This window comes from Austrofundulus limnaeus, unplaced genomic scaffold (genome assembly GCF_001266775.1).
Source record: "Austrofundulus limnaeus strain Quisiro unplaced genomic scaffold, Austrofundulus_limnaeus-1.0 Scaffold80, whole genome shotgun sequence".
Taxonomy (NCBI): domain Eukaryota; kingdom Metazoa; phylum Chordata; class Actinopteri; order Cyprinodontiformes; family Rivulidae; genus Austrofundulus; species Austrofundulus limnaeus.
The window spans coordinates 1423506-1442625 of NW_013952482.1; the positions used below are offsets into that span (position 1 = coordinate 1423506).

At 39.3% G+C, this 19120-nt stretch overlaps 3 protein-coding genes across 4 annotated transcripts; all 3 read right to left on the bottom strand.

Moving 5' to 3' along the window:
• Positions 1 to 492: 492 nt before the first annotated feature.
• On the bottom strand, positions 493 to 5977 carry si:dkeyp-75b4.8 (lipopolysaccharide-induced tumor necrosis factor-alpha factor homolog). Of its 2 annotated transcripts, none has more exons than XM_014011436.1 (5): positions 5821 to 5977; positions 2490 to 2640; positions 1307 to 1408; positions 1002 to 1212; positions 493 to 920 (listed from the first exon to the last, which is right to left on the bottom strand). In XM_014011436.1, the coding sequence occupies exons 2-5, from the start codon at positions 2608 to 2610 to the stop codon at positions 815 to 817; spliced, it is 540 nt and encodes a 179-aa protein (XP_013866890.1). In that variant the 5' UTR covers positions 2611 to 2640; positions 5821 to 5977; the 3' UTR covers positions 493 to 814. The 2 variants fall into 2 exon arrangements, with proteins under 2 accessions (XP_013866890.1, XP_013866889.1); XM_014011435.1 differs by having other exon boundaries at positions 2490 to 2666.
• A 2475-nt stretch (positions 5978 to 8452) lies between these two features.
• pdia2 (protein disulfide isomerase family A, member 2) lies at positions 8453 to 16312 on the bottom strand (the record flags this gene model as incomplete). The annotated part of the gene is given in 11 exon segments (XM_014011433.1): positions 8453 to 8585; positions 8661 to 8816; positions 8887 to 9065; positions 10910 to 11030; positions 11117 to 11311; positions 12324 to 12449; positions 12531 to 12647; positions 13861 to 13998; positions 14106 to 14239; positions 14933 to 15139; positions 15972 to 16312. Coding segments are annotated over 11 exon segments (1698 nt in total). The 3' UTR covers positions 8453 to 8528.
• Positions 16313 to 17041: 729 nt separating this feature from the next.
• Positions 17042 to 19120, bottom strand: percc1 (proline and glutamate rich with coiled coil 1). Its single transcript, XM_014011434.1, has 2 exons — positions 18726 to 19120; positions 17042 to 18652 (listed from the first exon to the last, which is right to left on the bottom strand). Exon 2 carries the CDS (start codon positions 18639 to 18641, stop codon positions 17853 to 17855), a length of 789 nt encoding a protein of 262 aa, XP_013866888.1. The 5' UTR covers positions 18642 to 18652; positions 18726 to 19120; the 3' UTR covers positions 17042 to 17852.

Genomic DNA, 19120 nt, shown 5'->3' on the forward strand with positions numbered 1-19120 from the left:
ATATCACAAATGTTGATTAAGAAATGTAACTGCTGCTGGGTTAAATGAGTTTTTAAATCTATTAGTCCTACATTTGGTCAACTGATACCTGCGTCCTGAACTTACCATATAAGATCAGGTTTGCCAGAATAAGTCTGATAACAAATATAGACATATATAGTTAAATATTTAGCTAGCCACTTAAATATTTAAGTTAAACATTTAACTTGCTAGCTAAATATTTAAGCTGCAACCTAAACATGCAGGTAGCTACCTAAATATTTAAGTTAAATATTTAGGTAGCTAGCTAAATATTGAAGTTGCAAGCTAAACATTTAGATCAAAACTAAATTTTAAAGTCTCAAGTTAAATTTTTAGCTTGTTAACTAAATATTTAATTTGCAAGTTAAATATTTAGTTTATAAACTATGACATTTATAAATGCATGAATCATATGGTGAGAAACTGACTTTGAAAAAGAAATCTGTTCTTTTTTTCTTATAAACGGCTAAATAAAACAAAACTATTGGTGGTAATTTTTGATTGTGCAACTTTACAAACGGCACCCCATACTGTTCCTTCATACTAAAGAGATGCTGTCACTTCTGTGACAGCTTATGGAGGAAAAAAACATTTTAGTTTCTTTTAAAACTGACCATTTGAGTCTCTTCACGTTCACTATCAGATGCTGTGCATCAGACATGACATAATCATATCACAGCGARCCACGTGCACTTTGCATCCAATTAATTAATTCACCAAAATTGCAACCTAAATGGGTAAGGACATCTTGAGCAGCCTGTGAAAAGCATCCACTTCCTGCAAACCGACGGTGTCATCGTTTATAAACGTAGACTTTCTTTTCACAGTCTGGACAGTAGTGGTGTGCATCTTGCATCCGCCGCAGCATTAAAGGGATGAGACAGATACCACAGATTAACCTGAAACACACAGATGCAACATGCTTAGGAGAAGCTGAGCACTAAATTTTCCCACGTGTGCGTGTGTGTGTGTGTTTTTACCCCATTAACGCAAGCAAGGTACACGAGCACCAAGCAGCGCACCCGGGCTTGTATGTGACCTTGGTGGTGACGAGGTGCTGGCAGTGTGGACAGCGGATCAAACCAGGGGCGTCTATCAGGCTCGTCGGAACGATGGGGACAGGCTGCGGCTGGGACACAACCACTACTGACTGAGTTTGTCTGCTGCTGCTGGCACCTCCTCTTCTACCAACTGTTCAGAAAAATGTTGAAGCAGAAAACAAATAATGGAGTAGCTGGGAGACACAATAAATAAGGGTTGAGAAGTAAAAGGAAGAAGTGGATACTTTGTGTAAGTGGATGAACTGTGACTTCAGCAGGTTGTGATGGTGGGACCTCAGCAGCTGGCACAGAGGGGGGAGTCAGGACAGGAAAAGGATCTTGATGGACTGTTAATGGAGAGAAAACAACACCCCTGAGATATGTCTTAATTTGAAAATCCTGTTTTAAAAATTGTTAGGGGTACGCACATCGTAATGTTCACATTAGCATGAACCACTGGATGGGTTTTAATAAAACTCATGAGCAAGCAAACACTGGATATACATCTGATTAACTTTTGAAGCCAATCAAATTCAAGATGTTTGCCACAGCATATCAATCTTAAAAAAATGTCTAAAACTCAGGCCATTTTATAAATATTGAGCTAAAGTTTGGTATTGTAGCTGTGGATGTGGTGATGGATCCCTAACAAAAATAAATATTTCTTTAAAACATTGCCATTAACTATTGGCATAATTTGCAGGGGTATGGGGGTTCTGACCACCACAATAATTTGATCCAGTCAATATGCCCCCCACCCCCAACCATTTATGAAATTACATAAATTACAATGAAGGTTGGCCAACCTTGACTATTGGTTTTGAATGTTTATTAGCAATATCTGAAGAACCACATGACAGTATTTATTATAATTCTTAGAAAATCATAATTAAATTTACATTTAAAACTGATTTTGAAGACAAGCCAATTCAACTGACCACCACAGCTAATCAGCTCAAAAATAGCTAAATTGATCAATTTTACAATTATTGAGATACAGTTTGGTGTAGAAGCTGRACGTCATTCTCAACACATTCTGAGTGTGAAATTTTGCAATGCTCATAAAAAACTTTTTTTCAAGGTTAAATCTCCATCACTTCTCTATATAAGATGGTCTTAGTTTAAAACGTTGGCTTAAAATACAGTGGGTAATGTGTACTCCTTTAAGAAATCCTGGGACTATAAAAAACAATAACAATGTRTGAATCAGAAAGCCTTTTTTATCACAAAAGACGCAAAACTTATGACTAGTATGCATTTTTAAGCAACTCAGAAGTCAAGAAACCAACATTTTGTTGTGTTTTCCTTTCTGCACCACGGTGATACTTAGACTTTAATGTAAGTTTAGGCTGAATCTTACTTAACCCTTTCCTCACCCTCATGAGAAATAGTTAAAAATATGAAACGTTTTGAGCTTATCTTCCTTACCTGCTTCTCTATAGGTGGGAGGAGGTGTTGAGGGGGCCGAGGCAAKGTTTTCGTTGTTCAATCCCACTCTGGACGGTATAGATGGGTGGCGATTGGCCTCCTCATAGGAAGGGGGTTCCATTAGAAAATCATCCAGTCGAACAGGTTACAGCTGTTGACAAGGAGGCAGATTGAGGTCTAGATAAGAGAGCAGGACAAAACATAAATAAAGTCTAAAGCTGGTTCTTGAGACGTATTTTAACTGTTACGCAGCTTTTCTTCTCAGAACTGATGCATTTAGAAACAGTGAGAATGTTTGTTGTTCCTTTTTCTAGTGAAGTTTTTTTGTGTGTGTGTGATTTGATTAAAACATTGAGAATATTTTTAGACCTGGCACAACGTACATCCTGAGTGATTTGATYCTGCCTTCAGAGGTAGTCTGATTAATATGTTTTCAACGTGCAATGAGGCCATTCATACATGTATTTAGTGCTATTCGAACCAAATCATCTAGACTTCATGCAGGGGTGGTCTGGACTGCTCTTTTTATTTAATCCTTATTTCATTATCTCTAAACATGATCTGTCCTCAGTCAAGCTCTTGGACCTTTTACTGATCTGACCTGACCCCACACACAATGGTTGTCTTTTTTACAGAAACATCAACAGACCTTCTGATGACCTGTTTGCTGTTCAGTATACACACTGGGACGTAACGGTGCAGGTGGTTATTCCCTTCCATGTGGGGACCATTTTTGGCAAACACCCATACATGTGGGGCCAACTGGTTCTTGTGTGGACCTAAGTCTAGTCCCTATGGAGGGAAATGCTGCTAGTGGGTTGGGGGTTTGGTTTAGGACTGAGGTGTGAATTGAATTTAGGTTAGTTTTAGGGTTAGGTATGTACCTGTGAGCAGTGGTGGGCACAGTTCCCCTAAAGCACCAATAGTGGAACTAATTTCCTGATTAGTGCTTTAGGGCTTTTGCTAATTTAAAAATTTATAAGTGGATTAGCACTCGCTAAATTTATAGGCAACATTAGAWGCACTAACTGAGGTTTATAAATGTTATTGATGAACATTAATGTTAACAGCTGAGTGTGAAAGCTGTCAATCATTTTGTTCATATGTGTGTCACTTACCCACTAGATGACAATTTATTGACAACATATGAACCCAAATCCAGCTGTGGAATGTCAATGATAAGTATTAAGAGAGCAACATGGCAATATGTGACTCATGTTGTCTGTTGAAAAATGTTCATGGGTTGACTGGGTCATTTTAGTGCTTTAGAATTAGCTTTTGCTAAAACRTTCWGTGCATTARTGCTTTAGAATTAGGGGACCTAAATATTTKAGTTMRTGTTTTAGGGCTAGTGAAACWAATTTTTAGATTAGTGCTGCCCACCACTGCCTGTGAGGTTAGKTTTAGGGTAAGGGGTCAGGGATAGGCTACAGAAATGATTAGAAGTCARTGCAATGTCCCCATAAAGATAGCTGTACTTGACAGCATGTGACTGTGCATGAGTGTGTGTGTCAGCAGACAGAACAGGTAACTGACACAGACAGTTTGGGGGTACACATCTTAGTATAGAATATGTACACTCTAATGCAAAGCTGGCCATTTGCAGTCAAATCACCTGAGATAGATGTTACTGATGAAATGGCCTTAAAAACAAAAAGCATAAAAAGCCTTRGCAGCACGATGGATCAGTGGTTAACACTGATGCCTCACAGAAAGAAGGGCTTTGGTTTGGTCTCCGGTTCAGACCCAGGGTCTTTCTGTGTGGAGTTTGCTTGTTCTCCTTGGGTTTTCTCCTACAGACTATAGGTTGTCTTTGCATTCCCTTGCAAAAGAGATCTGTGATCTTAATGGGATGTGCCTGGTTATATAAAGGTATAAATAAAACAAGAACAGAAATACAGCAAACACCTGAAAGAGGACCTGAGAGATACTTCCTCATTCTGATATTATCTACTGGGTGTCAGGTTTTCAGTCCTTTAAGAACTTTCTTGATGCTAAAGTACTGCCTCTGTATCAAATTGRGTCAAATTGTCATTTGTTTTTCATTAATTCAGCTCAAAAATAGGAACAAATTGTTTCTTTGTGAAAACTCCTGCCGACAAAGTGCCTAAAGATCCAGTTTTATAATGAGTTCTTTGTTGTCTGTTGTGTGCCGACCCGGCACAGGTTCATCTTTGAGCTCAGGAACCATTGTCTGCCTGAATGATTTGTGGGTCAAGTTTAGGTTAAACAAACAAAAGGAAATTCCCTGTAACTGGTCAGGTACTGGATTTAAACTGAGTCAAACAGCAAAAAGAAAAGAAAATTATTGAAAGATTTTCAGCAAAACCGAAGACCTGATAAACAAGAAAACTGCAGAAAATTACAAAAATATCAGCCAACAGAAGAAAAAGTAACTGTCTGTGAGGGTCATTACTGACTGACAGTGAATAGGTTTAATTGCAGTCTAAACAGTTGTGCCTTTTGACATTTTTGAGCTAATTTGAGTGATTACAGTAAAAAAAATATCTGCATCACAGCTGACACGCTCGTAGGAGTGAGTACATCAGGAACAATGAAAGCCAGCATGTTTTACAAGACATGACATAAAACACAAATATTCGTTTTAACTCTTAATATAGTGCATTTACATTAAAAACTAAATAAATATTTCCATCTACAACATGTTTTTCAACAGTAGTCCCACTGTTTCCCATGGAACGACCAAGGCCAGTGTTTTTGTCTAAATCAGTCTGGTGAATAGGTTGAATCAGGGAAGCAGCTGAAAACTGTGGGAGCTTTAGCTGTTTGTTTTTTGTACTTCTAGCTGAGCTGCATCTGCTGCTCTGATTTAGCTGTAGAAGTATTGTCTCCGCCTTCAGGCTACAAACAATGAGAAGGWGTGTTTTCAGTGTGTACTACTTACTCTAAAGCCTTCATCAGACTGCTGCAGCTTTAAAGTGACAGGAGCACACTCAGGCAGCAGTGTGTGTGTGATGTTACGTGTGTTTCTTCACTGCAATACATTTACTTTCTGGGGTTTATACATTAACGTAGGCTGTGTTGTTAATAAAAACAGAAAACRTCCCACAGAAATATGATCCTGGTTTTAATTTAGACCATATTTATAAGAGGAAGAGTTAAACTTTTCCKTTTAAACACAACTAATTTAGGCATRTTACTGGTTCAGAATAGTTTTATCAAACTAATGTATATTTTTTTTCCTTTTAAACAGACCATGATCATCATCTGCTAGCCACTGGAACTAAAATGACAACTGTAACAGTGAACATAAATAACCAGTCTTAAAAACACATCACCTAAAACAGTTTCTATCAGCCATTAAACATACCTGTTAAAACCAGCCAAGGTAACTCCGGCTCACATGGGTCTCCGTTCATATGTAAACAAGGTACATCCAAGCCCTCATGTCTGATCTAAACAGGCACTGACTTGTTTCCTATATGTATCTATATACTCCTAATGCCAGCTCCAAACACACACAGGATCCTTCCCCCATTATCAAACAGTCTCATGTAAGAATTAAAAGAGCACCAGGCTTACCTCGGCTTGAACAAAGGAGTGARCACGGCTGGTAGGAGGAAACACGTCCCATGCTGATAACGTTTGTGACATCACAGCTTGCTGAACCTGTTTCAGTCAGAAATGTTGTTACACACTTGTTCCACAATGAAACCAGCATTCCCAGTTTCTTCTGGGCGGAGATATCCCTCTCAACTGCTTCTCTCAGGTTGATTATTAAACTTAGTAAAACAAAGTACAAAAAGTAATTTATTGATTATTTTACTGTTGGGACAAAAGTTCTTGGCAATAAATGTTATAAAACCTGTTATTTCCCTTTGAGTGGTGCTATGTTTGTTAGGAAAATGCTTCTGTGCATTTTACATGCTAGACAAACGTGCAAACAAATGAAAACCAGAAAGTGGATGGAGATCCCCCTGGGCTGATATCTCAGAGAGAACCAAATACTTGTCCTACCTGCTTTGAACAAGATGAACATCAGAGTTGTGACGCACATGTGAACATCATACAGCAGGTAAAATAAGTATTGAACACGTCACCATTTTTCTCAGTAAATATATTACTAGAGGTGCTAATGACATGAAATTTTCACCAGATGTYGGTAACAACCCAAGTGATCCATACATACAAAGAAATCAAACCATAAATGTCCAGAAATGAAGTTATTTGTAATAATGTGGAATGGCACGGGAAAAAGTATTGAACACACTTACTGAAATTTATCTAATACTTTGAACAAAAGCCTTTGTTGTCAATGACAGCTTCAAGACGCCTCCTGTATGGAGAAACTAGTTGCATGCATTGCTCAGGTGTGATTTTGGCCCATTCTTCCACACAAACAGTCTTCAAATCTTGAAGGTTTCGTGGACCTCTTCTATGAACTCTGATCTTTAGTTCTTTCCATAGATTTTCTGTWGGATTCAGGTCAGGTGATTGGCTGGGCCATTCCAGCAGCTTTAGTTTCTTTCTCTGAAACCAACTGAGAGTTTCCTTGGCTTTGTGTTTGGGCTCATTGTCTTGCTGAAATGTCCAGCCACGTTTCATCTTCATCATCCTGGTAGATGGAAGCAGATTTTTATCAAGAATGTCTCTGTACATTTTTCCACTCATCCTTCCTTCAATTATTTGAAGTTTGCCAGTACCATATGCTGAAAAACAGCCCCACACCATGATGTTCCCACCTCCAAACTTCACTGTTGGTATGGTGTTTTTGGGCTGATGTGCAGTGCCATTTGACCTCCAAACATGATGTGTATTCTGGCATCCAAACAGTTCAATTTTGGTCTCATCTGACCAGACTATATTCTCCCAGTATTACACAGGCTTGTTTAAATGTTGTGCAGCAAACTTTAAAGGAGCTTCAACATGCTGTTTCTTCAGCAGTGGAGTCTTGYGTGGTGAGCGTGCAYACAGGCYATGGTGGTTCAGTCCATTACTTATTGTTTTCTTTGAAACAATCGTACCTGCTAATTCCAGGTCTTTCTGAAGCTCTCCACAAGTGGTCCTTGGCTCTTGGACAACTCTTCTGATAATTCTTTTCACTCCTCTGTCAGAAATCTTGTGAGGAGCACCTGGTCGTGGTCGGTTTATGGTGAAATAATGTTCTTTCCACTTCTGAATTATGGCCCCAACAGTGCTCACTGGAACCTTCAGAAGTTTAGACATTCTTCTGTAACCGATGCCATCATTATGCTTTGCAACAATAAGGTTGTGAAGGTCTTGAGAGAGCTCTTTACTTTTACCCATCATCAGATGGTTCTTGTGTGATACCTGGCCATCATTTGGGACTGAACCAGCTGATATTAACTTGCACTGACAAGGGGCAGGCTTGCTTTCTAATTACTGATTCAGCTGGTGTCTTGGCTTTCCATGCCTTTTTACACCTCCCTTTYTTCATGTGTTCAATACTTTTTCCCTGTGCCATTCCACATTATTACAAATAACTTMATTTCTGGACATTTATGGTTTGATTTCTTTGTATGTATGGATCACTTAGGTTGTTACCGACATCTGGTGAAAATTTCATGTCATTAGTACCTCTAGTAATATATTTACTGAGAAAAATGGTGACTTTTTTGAGTTTTGTATCATGTTAAAATGTTATACCCTCATAAAAAAACATGCCCAAAGCCTTGCTTTGACTCATTCATGCATGTTTGTGAAATCCTGCAGTGTTTTTAGGCAGCCATGCTGAGGAGCAAAATGACAGGTGGGGACCAGAAACGCCTTTTGGTACCAGAAACACCCCTGGGACATGTCTTTAAGCTGAGCTTCCTCATCACGGAGCACACCTCCCCAATCCCCACCCCACACACCCCGCCATGACTGTTCTGTAGCTAACCAGTCTGTCTTTTAACTAAAAGTATGTCAAACAATTCAAAGTCTCATTTGTAAAGGCAAACTTGCAGATAAAGTGTTCATAATAATCACAACGACACATCCACTTTAAACCTGTGTGACCTTTTATTAAGAAAACTGGAGGATGTTAGCTTGATCTTAACTGGCTGAACCATGTTGTTACAGCTCATCTTTGGATGTTTTGTTAGAAGATGCTTCTGAAGACTCATCTGCCTCCTGAAAGACAGAAAAAAAGTTTAATCTTGAGTTGGGGAAAAAACGGGGGTAAAAACTTTAAGGCGAAAAGCAAACCTGATCAGTTTTGTCTCCTTCTTCAGCATCAGGAACTTCCTCCTCATCATCGTGATCGTCTTCATCTTTATCACTCTCCTCCTGTGGCAGAACTCCTCCGTTATCCAGGAACTTAGAAAACGTCTCCAGATCTCTTTTTCCTGAGTAGTTGATCACCTGAGAGAAAAATGCAGATTGTTTAAAAAAGCAATTCATTTGTATGGAGCATGTGTGTGCGTGTGTGTACCTCTTTGTCACCAGCTGGGAAGTACTGAATTGTTGGAAAGCCGCTAAGTGAAACAGACTCCACTTCGTTGGCTGTGGCGTCCATCTTGGCTATGATGATGTTTTCATGCTCGGCATACTTCTCTCCCAGCTGATCCCAGATTGGAGCCAGTTCCTTGCAGTATCCACACCACGGAGAATCTGCACCAAAAACATGCAAACAAGACACAACATAAAAACTTTATGTTGGGATTGATGCAAATATCTCTTCAAACCTTTCAGGAATAACTGTAACAATTTTATTTTTAAAAGGTGCCAAGTTTTTGAAAACAAATATTTTATTTGCACAATTTTTACACTTTACAGTTCATACACACAAAAACAGACATATTTGTCATTGTTTATGTACTGTTTCTCACTGCAATACACTTTCCTAATCTGCGGAGCAAAAAGAGTCCTTATATCCTGAATGGTAATTTTAAGATATCTGCATTTACATTCTGACTAGTCAGAAAAACAATTCAAGATATCTTCAATTACATTTTGACGGATCAAACTGCCTTTCACAATATCGCAAATGTAATTACGACTTGTCAAAAATACAGTTCTAGATAATTTCAAGTTAGTTTTGGCTAGATGGTATTTTCTTTCAAGATAACTGCAATTTAATTGGCACTAGTCAAATCTTATGTCTGATATTTAAAAATCCATTTGAGACATCTTGAATTGGAAGTAAGTCAGAACAAAAAGCAAAATATCTTGAAAGCAAATAATGTCTAGGCAAAACTAACWTAGAAATAACTAGGACTGTGTTTTTGACTAGACATAATTCCTTTTAAGGTACCTAGAACTGGAGCCTCCATACAACTTCATGGTACATCTGTTGTCATTTTTACGTGTCAAAATATAGAGATATTTAAATTAATTAATTTGTCTAGCTACAAATCAATTCCAGATATCTGGAWTGTAAATGTGGTGAAGTCAGTTTTATGTTAAAATGGCTTGCCGTAGCCAGCCTGTTTCAGTTTGTCTGCTGAATCCTAAAGATAAACTTCTAACAGTTCATCTGCAGGAATACTCTTCATCAGGATCAACATGTTCTCCTCTTCATGTGGAACAGATTCAAGCCCATGTCATCAAACATGTGATTACRGAGAGTTTATGAGGATGTGGGAAAGGACCTAACATCCACTTCCTGGTCCTCTGTTCACAGTTCAGCACATGATGGTACAGTTCCAGGATGTACGGAGCTGTTGTCTCTCCCTGGTTTGCCCTTTTTAAAGTTTGTTGTTGAAAGTATGACCTCATATAAAGTGTAGACAAAAAGGGAAACTTCTAGTATTTGCATGGTTCATTCAAACCTTTTCATTCCAGTTTAGATCTGGTCATGTKTGTGTTTGTGCCACAGCCTTTACAGACAGGACTTCATTTTTTTTTTTACTCCTAAATCTCCCAAAGTGCAGAATGCACAGCAAAACTCTCATTTATTTGCAGCTATAATGTTGTCTTCAAAACTGGAAATGAAGGGTATTTTTTATTTATTTATGTTTTGGTCATATCTTCTATCAAATGTATAGAAACATGATAAATTGATGCATGTGATATTCAAATAGTTGGAAAGTTTCTAAAAGGTTGAGGAAGTTTTCCACCTCCACTCAGGATTTTCTCAGTGATTCTTTGATGTTTACACTTTGCTCTGTGTTTTGATCTGCATTTCTCCTAAACTATCCACTTTGTTCAAAGTTTTTTTTTTATTTTGTCCTGATAGGTTTTAGCTATAGATTTTATTTAATTTTTAATTGTCTTTTTTTTTTTACTTTTTTAAAGTTTCCATACACCTTGTGTCAAAGTTTTAGACTTTGTTGAAGAGAAATCTGAATTTTTGATCACAAAACTTCAGCCTCTCTTTGTATTTTGGACATTTGTTCTCTTTTAGCTGTGAGGCAGCTACTTGTTTATGAAAATGCATTTGCTTAAACACATTTAGGGAAACTTTATCAAATGTAAATTGCAGAGTAGATGGACTGAAATACAGATCGACTTACAAAACTCAACAAAGACGTTTTTGGTCGGGTCCAGAGCGACAGACTCAAAATTCTTGCCCACCAGGACTTTTACTGGTCCTTTGTCCCAGTCCTCTGGGATCTCTTCAGACAGATAGTAAGGCTGCAGAATTAACCAGGACAAGTTGGTAGTTTAATGCTTCTGTGTGTGTGACTTTAGAAAAGTGTGAAAAGTGGGGGGCGATATACCTTGGCGGTGTCATCTAAAACGCCTTGGCACAGCTGCCGAATTGAATCCTCAGTCARATCCCCAGAGGGAATACTGAACTTCTTCTGTGTCTCCATACTGATGATACGAACAGTGGGGCTGTCACTTTCTGACACACCAAAATATTTCAGCACATGAGACAAGGCTCCTGTCACATCAATAGTGATGAACATCATCTGTTAAACACAGAAACAAATTCACTTGGCGTCACTTCAGAGAATATTTTCATTAAAGTGATGTTTCAGAGATTCTTAAGTGGGGTTTTGTGAAAATATTGTAAATAATTACCATCTTACCTGGTGAATATAACTTTCTGATTCACAGTTCAGTCAAATATAATTTAATTCTCACTGGACTGACGAGCTAACTGACTGTCCAAGTGAAWCCAAGATCACCGTGAATGTTTGTCATCCTAAAACAACTTGACTCGCAAAAACAACTATATTAATTCATGCAAATTCTATTTTATAAACTGTCCTGCCAATTTTGCAATATACGGTTGTTTACATGGTTATTCATAAGTGCTAAATGTGGTAACATCTTCCAGACTAAACTGGAGTACTTCTGTTGAAATCACACTCCTGTCAGAATGACCATGTAATGCAAAATTATTGACAACATAAAAGTAAAAATAAAATGCATTTGGATTAACAATATTTTTAAGATTTGTTTTAGAATATCAACACTCCACTTGGGTTTTAACTTTGCTCGAACTAGTCCTTAACTTGTTAATCTCAACAAAATTAAACTATTCCCCCAAACTGTTGTTGATTAAAGAGCTATCTACAACAGGTAAGATATTATTTGTTCATAAYTAGTCCACAAACCCCGATTCAAAAAAAACGTGACTATTTCTTCCATTTAAACAATAAAATGTTAGTAGCRTTATATAATACAGCCTGGTATTTATGGGTAACACACAATGTACACTTATGATGTAACATACAAGGTAAAAAAAAAAAATAGGGTAATAATTATGGAGTACTTACAGGGTAAAGTACAGAGTAACAACATTTCTTACTTTAAAAACGTTGCTAACATAGTGCAAAAAGATTTTTGCCTCCTGAGCATGTTTAAAACAACACACACACACACACACACACACACACACACACACACACACACACACACNCACACACACACACACACACACACACACACACACACACACACAAAACAGGTCATTACCTTTCCTCTGAACTCTTTGGCAAGTGTCCTGTATTCTTCCACCATGTCCATGTGACTTTTCACCGTAGAGTTGATGAACAGCAGGCTGTGCAGGCGAATCCGAGAGGAGAAGATCTTGTCGGCTGTCTGAAAACACAAAATGAATTCAGTCAAACCTGATGTTTTGTTTAGATATTTTCTCATCAAACGTGGGCCCTCGTGCTTCACCTCCTGGCTGAATGAGATGACGAGCTCCAGGCTGTTATCGTTGATGAAGGCAGTCAGCTTGTTCTTGTCAAGCTTCTCTTCCTCTGACCACACGAAGTCTGCTCTGCCGTCGTCAAACTGGCAAACACACACATACACAACTCACTAATCTATTTGAGATGAAAAATTGTTTAAGATGACTAAATAGTCAGCTAACAGGGAATAAACATCTKGTCATTTTTAGCAGACGCTCATTTTTAATCTTCTGCTGTTTGGTCAAATATCAATACAACAATAATATCTATAAAACTGTTTCCTTAAAATAAGGTCAGTTTTCATGAACAATATACAAATATGTATCCAAAACTTAAAAGACAAAAAGTGTGAGGAAATACCTGAAGCATTTTTGCCAAAACCTTGTTATTTTTTATTGTTTTACCCCTCTTTGTTTTTCATTATTCAGTCATCATGTGTCTTTGTGTTGATGGCTTATGGCAGGGGTCTGCAACCTTTACAATCAAAAGAGCCATTTCTGCTCCTCGGCTCACTAATAAAATGTGTCCAGAGCCACAAAATAAGCTACAACTGTGATTGTCAACTGGTGGTTCGTGGGTCTTTTCAAGGCCTTTTCGTGAACCTTTATGGCCAGTGGAGGTGACATAAATCTAAAAAATATGTTATGAATTTTATTATTTATTATTTTTACACTTCAGGACTGAAGAAAAAAAACATTTGATACAAGAAACATACAGAATTTCATAAAAACTAATACAGCTGAATTAGTCAGACCTTTTTTTTCCCTGATTCTTATTATTCTGCAGTCCTAAAGGTGTTTAAAGATAACCCTGATAGATTTGAGAGAAAAATCAGAGAAAGAAGTTGGATTATTTAAAACAAACAAAAAAAATCTGTTATGTTTGGTCAAATTTTCAAAGAGCCACTGCAGGGGGACCAAAGAGCCACATGTGGCCCCAGAGCCGCAGGTTGCAGACCCCTGGCTCATGGTAAATATAAGGTCATGTCAAACACAAGGGACTAATATGTTATGATTTACTAGTGCAGAAACAAATATTCTCTGTATTTAATGATAAAATTGACCATCTTTGTTTATAACTAACAGTTTGTTTGGCATTTTGCAGCACTTTAAGCATTTTGTTCCTCAAATTTTATCACCTAAGCAACAAATGTATTAACTGATTTGTAGAAATGCATGAAATATTTATCATCAAAGAACTGAGAAATAAATGTTTACAGCAGACCTCTGAACTTTAGACAAAAGAGAATTTATWTCTGAGCATTAGATGGCAGCAAAGTGAAGCTGTTTTTCATGTTGCATCATGTTCACTCTTACCTTTTTGAAAAGCACCACGGAGCTGGTTTTCACCTCATACTTCTGGAAAACCTCCTGGGCTGCTGTCATTGCAAACTCAATGTTAGTCAACTCAAAAGAGACTTCTTTCAGCAGCTCGGCTTCCTCGCTTTCCAAACTCTAAGAAAAAAAATCAAGAATAATAAAACCAAGTCATTGAAAAGCACTGATGTCACATCATGTCACAGCACTGTTGAACACAGGAATTGAGGGGAAAAAAAACCTACGTCGAAAAACCCAACAACAGAGATGTTATGAGAGCTGATGAACTGCTCTGCAGAGTCTACAGAATCCAGATGTGCAGCTCCGGGGCCACTGCGGCGTTTCAACCACTGGATTATTCCCTCTACTGATCTCGTCCCTGGAAGATATCAGACAGCTCAGATACTTTCTGTCCATGTGGCAAAAATACAAATAAAACATATTAATTCAGACAAATCAGCTGAGGTGAACAGTAGAGGATGTCAGTGGATGATTGACTTTATCACTAAAAAGAATAATTCAGATCTTTTAAAGTGAGGTTCGGTGGAAAAGTTCCGAACAATTACCATCCTACCTGTTGTAGATAGTTCTTTGAATAATCTCAGTTTGAAAAAATAAGTTTAATTTTAAYTCAACGGACTGAACCAAGAGCAACGTGGAATAAATAACTCTAGTCTGTAAAATCTTRTAACGAATCTATAAAATTTTACAGKAACATTGGTTACATWTGAGGTATTTTACACCAATTCAAAAAGGACCAGATCTAGTAACCATTTCTGTCACTCAGAGTTTGTTGACTGATGTTATGACTAACTTTGTGTTGTGTTTAGTGTCACGTTATCCATATGGAGATGGACAAACTTTATTATGAGTTAGCAGAAATATTATAATTAGTGACAGCCTCATTCAACATGGCTGCCACATCCAATTGGGACTAATAAAATGTCTATAACCCAAACTATATTACCACATTGTTCAGGTACTTTTTTACTTGGGTATCAAAGATATCAAGACAAGTGAACACCCACTGACAGTTCAGATTACAGTAAATGATGTGTTTATATGTGTTTACCCGAGTAGTCGACGGGCTTTTCACGGTCTCCATGGATGAACAGTTTGAGAGTGGGAAAGCCGGCAACCTCGAACTCTTCAGACAGCTTCTGCTCCTCAATGGCGTCCACCTTGGCYAAACGCATGTCCTGCTCGTCTTCCTTCAGCTTCCCCGCCGCCTCGGCRTAAATGGGCTCCAGTTGTTTGCAGTGGCCACACCAGGGAGCATCTGTACACAAAAACACAAGTGTTTGGTCCTCCTGAAACGTGTTAGTGAGGTTTAAACTTAAAGCAGGCCTCTGTTCTGCCACTATCAGTAGCTCTGCATGGAAATCAGCTGCTGATAACAGGAGTGACGGTTGAGCTCAGCCTTCGTCTCTTTTTGCATGYGTGGGAGAGTTGGACCGGGACAACATCTGGATCGGACGTGCCACGTGTGCGAACTTTTAACGAACACTTTTGTTAGAAAAAAACAAGTGTCAGTCTTTAAAAAGGTACAAAAAAAGGATAACTCAGAAGGTCGAGGTCAGAYATCCCTGCACCAGAATATTTGCATTCTTTTCAGATAAGTTCCTTTTTTTCCCCCTAAAGTATGATATTTATCATGTTTAGATACACATTTATCTTCCTTTGYCTGCATTACCTTTAAAAGAAACTTTATTTTGAGAAAATTTTACCATACTGCTAAAATAAGAAATTTAAAACTAACAGTTGTTGAGATTTATTTGAACAATCATAAAGAAAGTTTTTTTTCCTCTGTAGACAGATCATCATAATGTTAGAATGTTTCTGGTTATCTCTGCAGGAAAACAAGGACACAAGATTACACTTCTGACCTGACTTTATCTTCACATGAGCATATTTTCATATCAAGTTGTTTCCTCTGGGTCACAGAGAACCAGACCACTGATGATCACATGCTTGGGACATTTTAAAACTTTTTAGATATGTTCTGAACAGCTGCATGTGTTGTTAACACAGATTAAACAAAAAGCAGAGGAAGGGTTCAAAGAGACCAGCAAGAGAGTTTGTTTAATTCAGAGTATTTTAATCATACTTACAGAATTCAACCAGCAGAAACTTGTTCTCGCTCAGAGCTCTGTCAAAGTTGTTTATGTGGAGAATCATGACGTCTCCTTCTTCCTCTATCTCTGTTGTTTTCTCCTTCTTTGGCTCCTCTTTGGCTTCATCTGCCTCCCTCTCTGTTGTCTCCTGTGACGCGTCCTCTTGTGTCTCTGGGCTGTCCTCGGACCCCTCTGCCTGGACGCAGGAGGCCCACAGCAGCAGGCCCAGCAGGCTTATGGACAAAACGAACCTGTGGATCCTCATGTCGGTGTCTGTGTGTGAGCCGCTCTGTCACCCCTCTGCTCAGGTGAGAGGCAAGAGAAAAGGTCCTTCAGTGCTGTGAGTCACAGAAAAGTCTGTACCATTATTTATCTACGACGGGGAGTGTGTGTCACAATGTTACTGGCTTTCTCTCTCGTCCAATCAGACGTGACCCCTGCAGGAGGACACTTCTTGGTTCCGCATGGGCCAATGGTCTGGTGCCATGCAAGTGTGTAGACATCTTGTGATCACCTCAGAACTTATCACAAAATAGTTTTTCTTGTTTGTTCAGTTTGTGAATTTGAAATGGATCCCTTTGTTAAACAAATGGTGACCCGTGTAAGCACTTAAAGGTATCATCTTTCTTTCTGGTTCTTATCAAACCTTCGTTTCCATAAAAACAGTCCCAGTGATGGCTCGTAGTTCATTTAAACTACTGTAAATACAAGACTTAGGAAATGACTGTTGATGCTTGAAACTAATAAAACATGCACATCTAGTGAAAGCCTTCCTGGAAGGGTGTGTTGGTGCTGACCCCACAACCTGTATTTGATTATATCTTGTGGCTTTTAACATATTTTACTAACACACACACATGCACAGAGAGGTAGGCAATTACATGATACCTTATATGATGGTAAGACAAAAATACAATGTAGATCTGAGCATTAGAATATTTTGTTTTATCTACCTCCTGAACTGATTTTTTTTTTCTTTTCAAATTTATTCCCAGTCTAATCCTAGATCGATCATCTAAGCTCGTTTTGGTTTATTTACATAGAAAAAGTCAAAACAAAAGTCAGAATTAAAATACATGCAATTTATTTGAATTCAAAACAGACTCAAGTTCAGTTACAACACAGTTGAATTCAGTACATTACAAAACGACAAAGTGTAAAAAGTTGCCTTTCTAAATAAAAAAGTAAACACAATTCAATATCTATTTGTGTGCATTCTACCAGCCAGAGTAAGCATGAGGTGTGGGGCGACAGTGGGAAGGAATGACCCCCTTTTAACAAGAGGGAACTTCCTTGATGTGTAGTGACTGTYAGGAGCACTTTTATTGTTTCAAGAAGGAGCACACATTGAACACACTGCAGAACACATGATAATGTTCAGAGGTTGTTTYTCTGAGCCAGACCTTATTTACCATCTTATAAGGTTTCAAATTTCTCAGTACATTTTTTTTTAAACAACCAAATGATTTTAAACAGCACTACTTTCCCCAAAATAACTAATTAACTTTTTATCATGCAATCTTCTTTGRCTTTCAGGTATTTGTAGAACTGACCGGTCATTGCTTTAGGCAGGGGTGGTCAGTCCTGGTTCTGCAWGTTTGACTTGTTTGTCTGATTCAGCACCTGATTTGAACAAATGGGTGGTCACCTGTCTTCTGCAGAACTGGAAGAAGTTGTAGGGTGTAGGGTGAGATCTTCCAGTCTGACAAAACAGAAAGTTCACTGTTTTTTTATAAATTTCCCTCATTTATTTAGATTTTTTTTTATTAAAATACCGTTTATCAAAGCTCTTAATCACAGACAGAAGAAAATACATTCATTTGATCCTGTTTTTCTCTTTATTGAGGGTTTTGTGTTTCCGAACATGAATGCGGTGTCTCAGTTCGTGTTCAGCACCGTGTGTGTGTCCTCAGTAAGTGTGTGTGTGAACTCCAGGTGTGGATCCCAGTATGCCAGCAGGTCGCTGAAGTCTGGCTCCGTGCAGTCGAGGGGGTTGTAGTGTGTGTGTCCGTGCTCTTGAGCGAGTGCGTTGCTGTGTGTGACGTTAGGTGTGTTGCTGAGACCATYCAGACAGCAGCGTGGGACCGGCTCAGTCCAGAAGCTGAGCGGGAGGTGCCTCCTGACCATCGGCTGGCCTCGGCCCTGACYCGGGCCCCTGTGGTTGAACAGCTCGGCCAGGGGCCCCAGACCACCGCCRTCCTTACCACCAGTGACTCCTGGCTCACCGGCATCAGCCCCAGCACCGCCTCCTCGCTCCGCCGGACTTCCTGCTCTTGCGATTCTCAGCAGGTCGTCRTAGTAACGCAGGCGGCCGCTCGTCGTCGGGGACGCCGACCCGCCGTAGACGTCGCAACTCTCCCGGTCGTCAGAGCAGCGACCGAAATACCGCCGGACGTCCCGGCTGATGAGGTCGGCAAACCGGAGCAGCTGACTGGTCACGTCCAGAACACCGTGGCTGGGGAGGAGCAGATCGAAACTTTCTTCCTCGTCCTCCTGAGCCCCACATTCCTCATCCTCCTCTTCATCCTCCTCTTCTCTTTCACCTTCATCTTCTCTCCCTTCTAGAGTCTCTTCCTCGCCTTCTCTGGACGAGTGCTGTAAGRGCGTGGGGACACAGGTTGGGTTTGGGGCCTGGAGGAGGAAGTTCCTGATCACGCCCGTAGTCATGGTTAGAAACTCTGAAGACAGCAGAAGAGRAAAAAGTCAGAATCAGGAAGAGTAAAGTAGGTTGGAACTAAAAAGTTATTTTACCTTGTTTCAGCTGTCTGGTCTGGCTCCAGGTCTTTGTGTGCTCATGTGTAACAGTAGTCCAGCAGGTCCGTCAGCGTTTATATACACCTCAGCACGTGGCTGCAGACGTGCGTATCATGTCGGATGAGGCAGCTTCCTAAATCAAATATTTGCTTGCCGAATTGCTCAAACACACTGTGTTTATTTTATCACCGGGCAACGCGGGAGGGGGCCCCGAGCCTAATGGATCCTYTGCTAAGTGATGGTGAAGAGTCGTTACACACACGCTTACACACACATCATTGCTTCTTCCCCATCCCTGTTATCAGGGTGGTTAAAGGATAAAAAGAGCGTGAAATCAAATCACATGCTGTTTTGACTTCTAAAGCGGGGGCTGGGCGGACATAGTGACATAG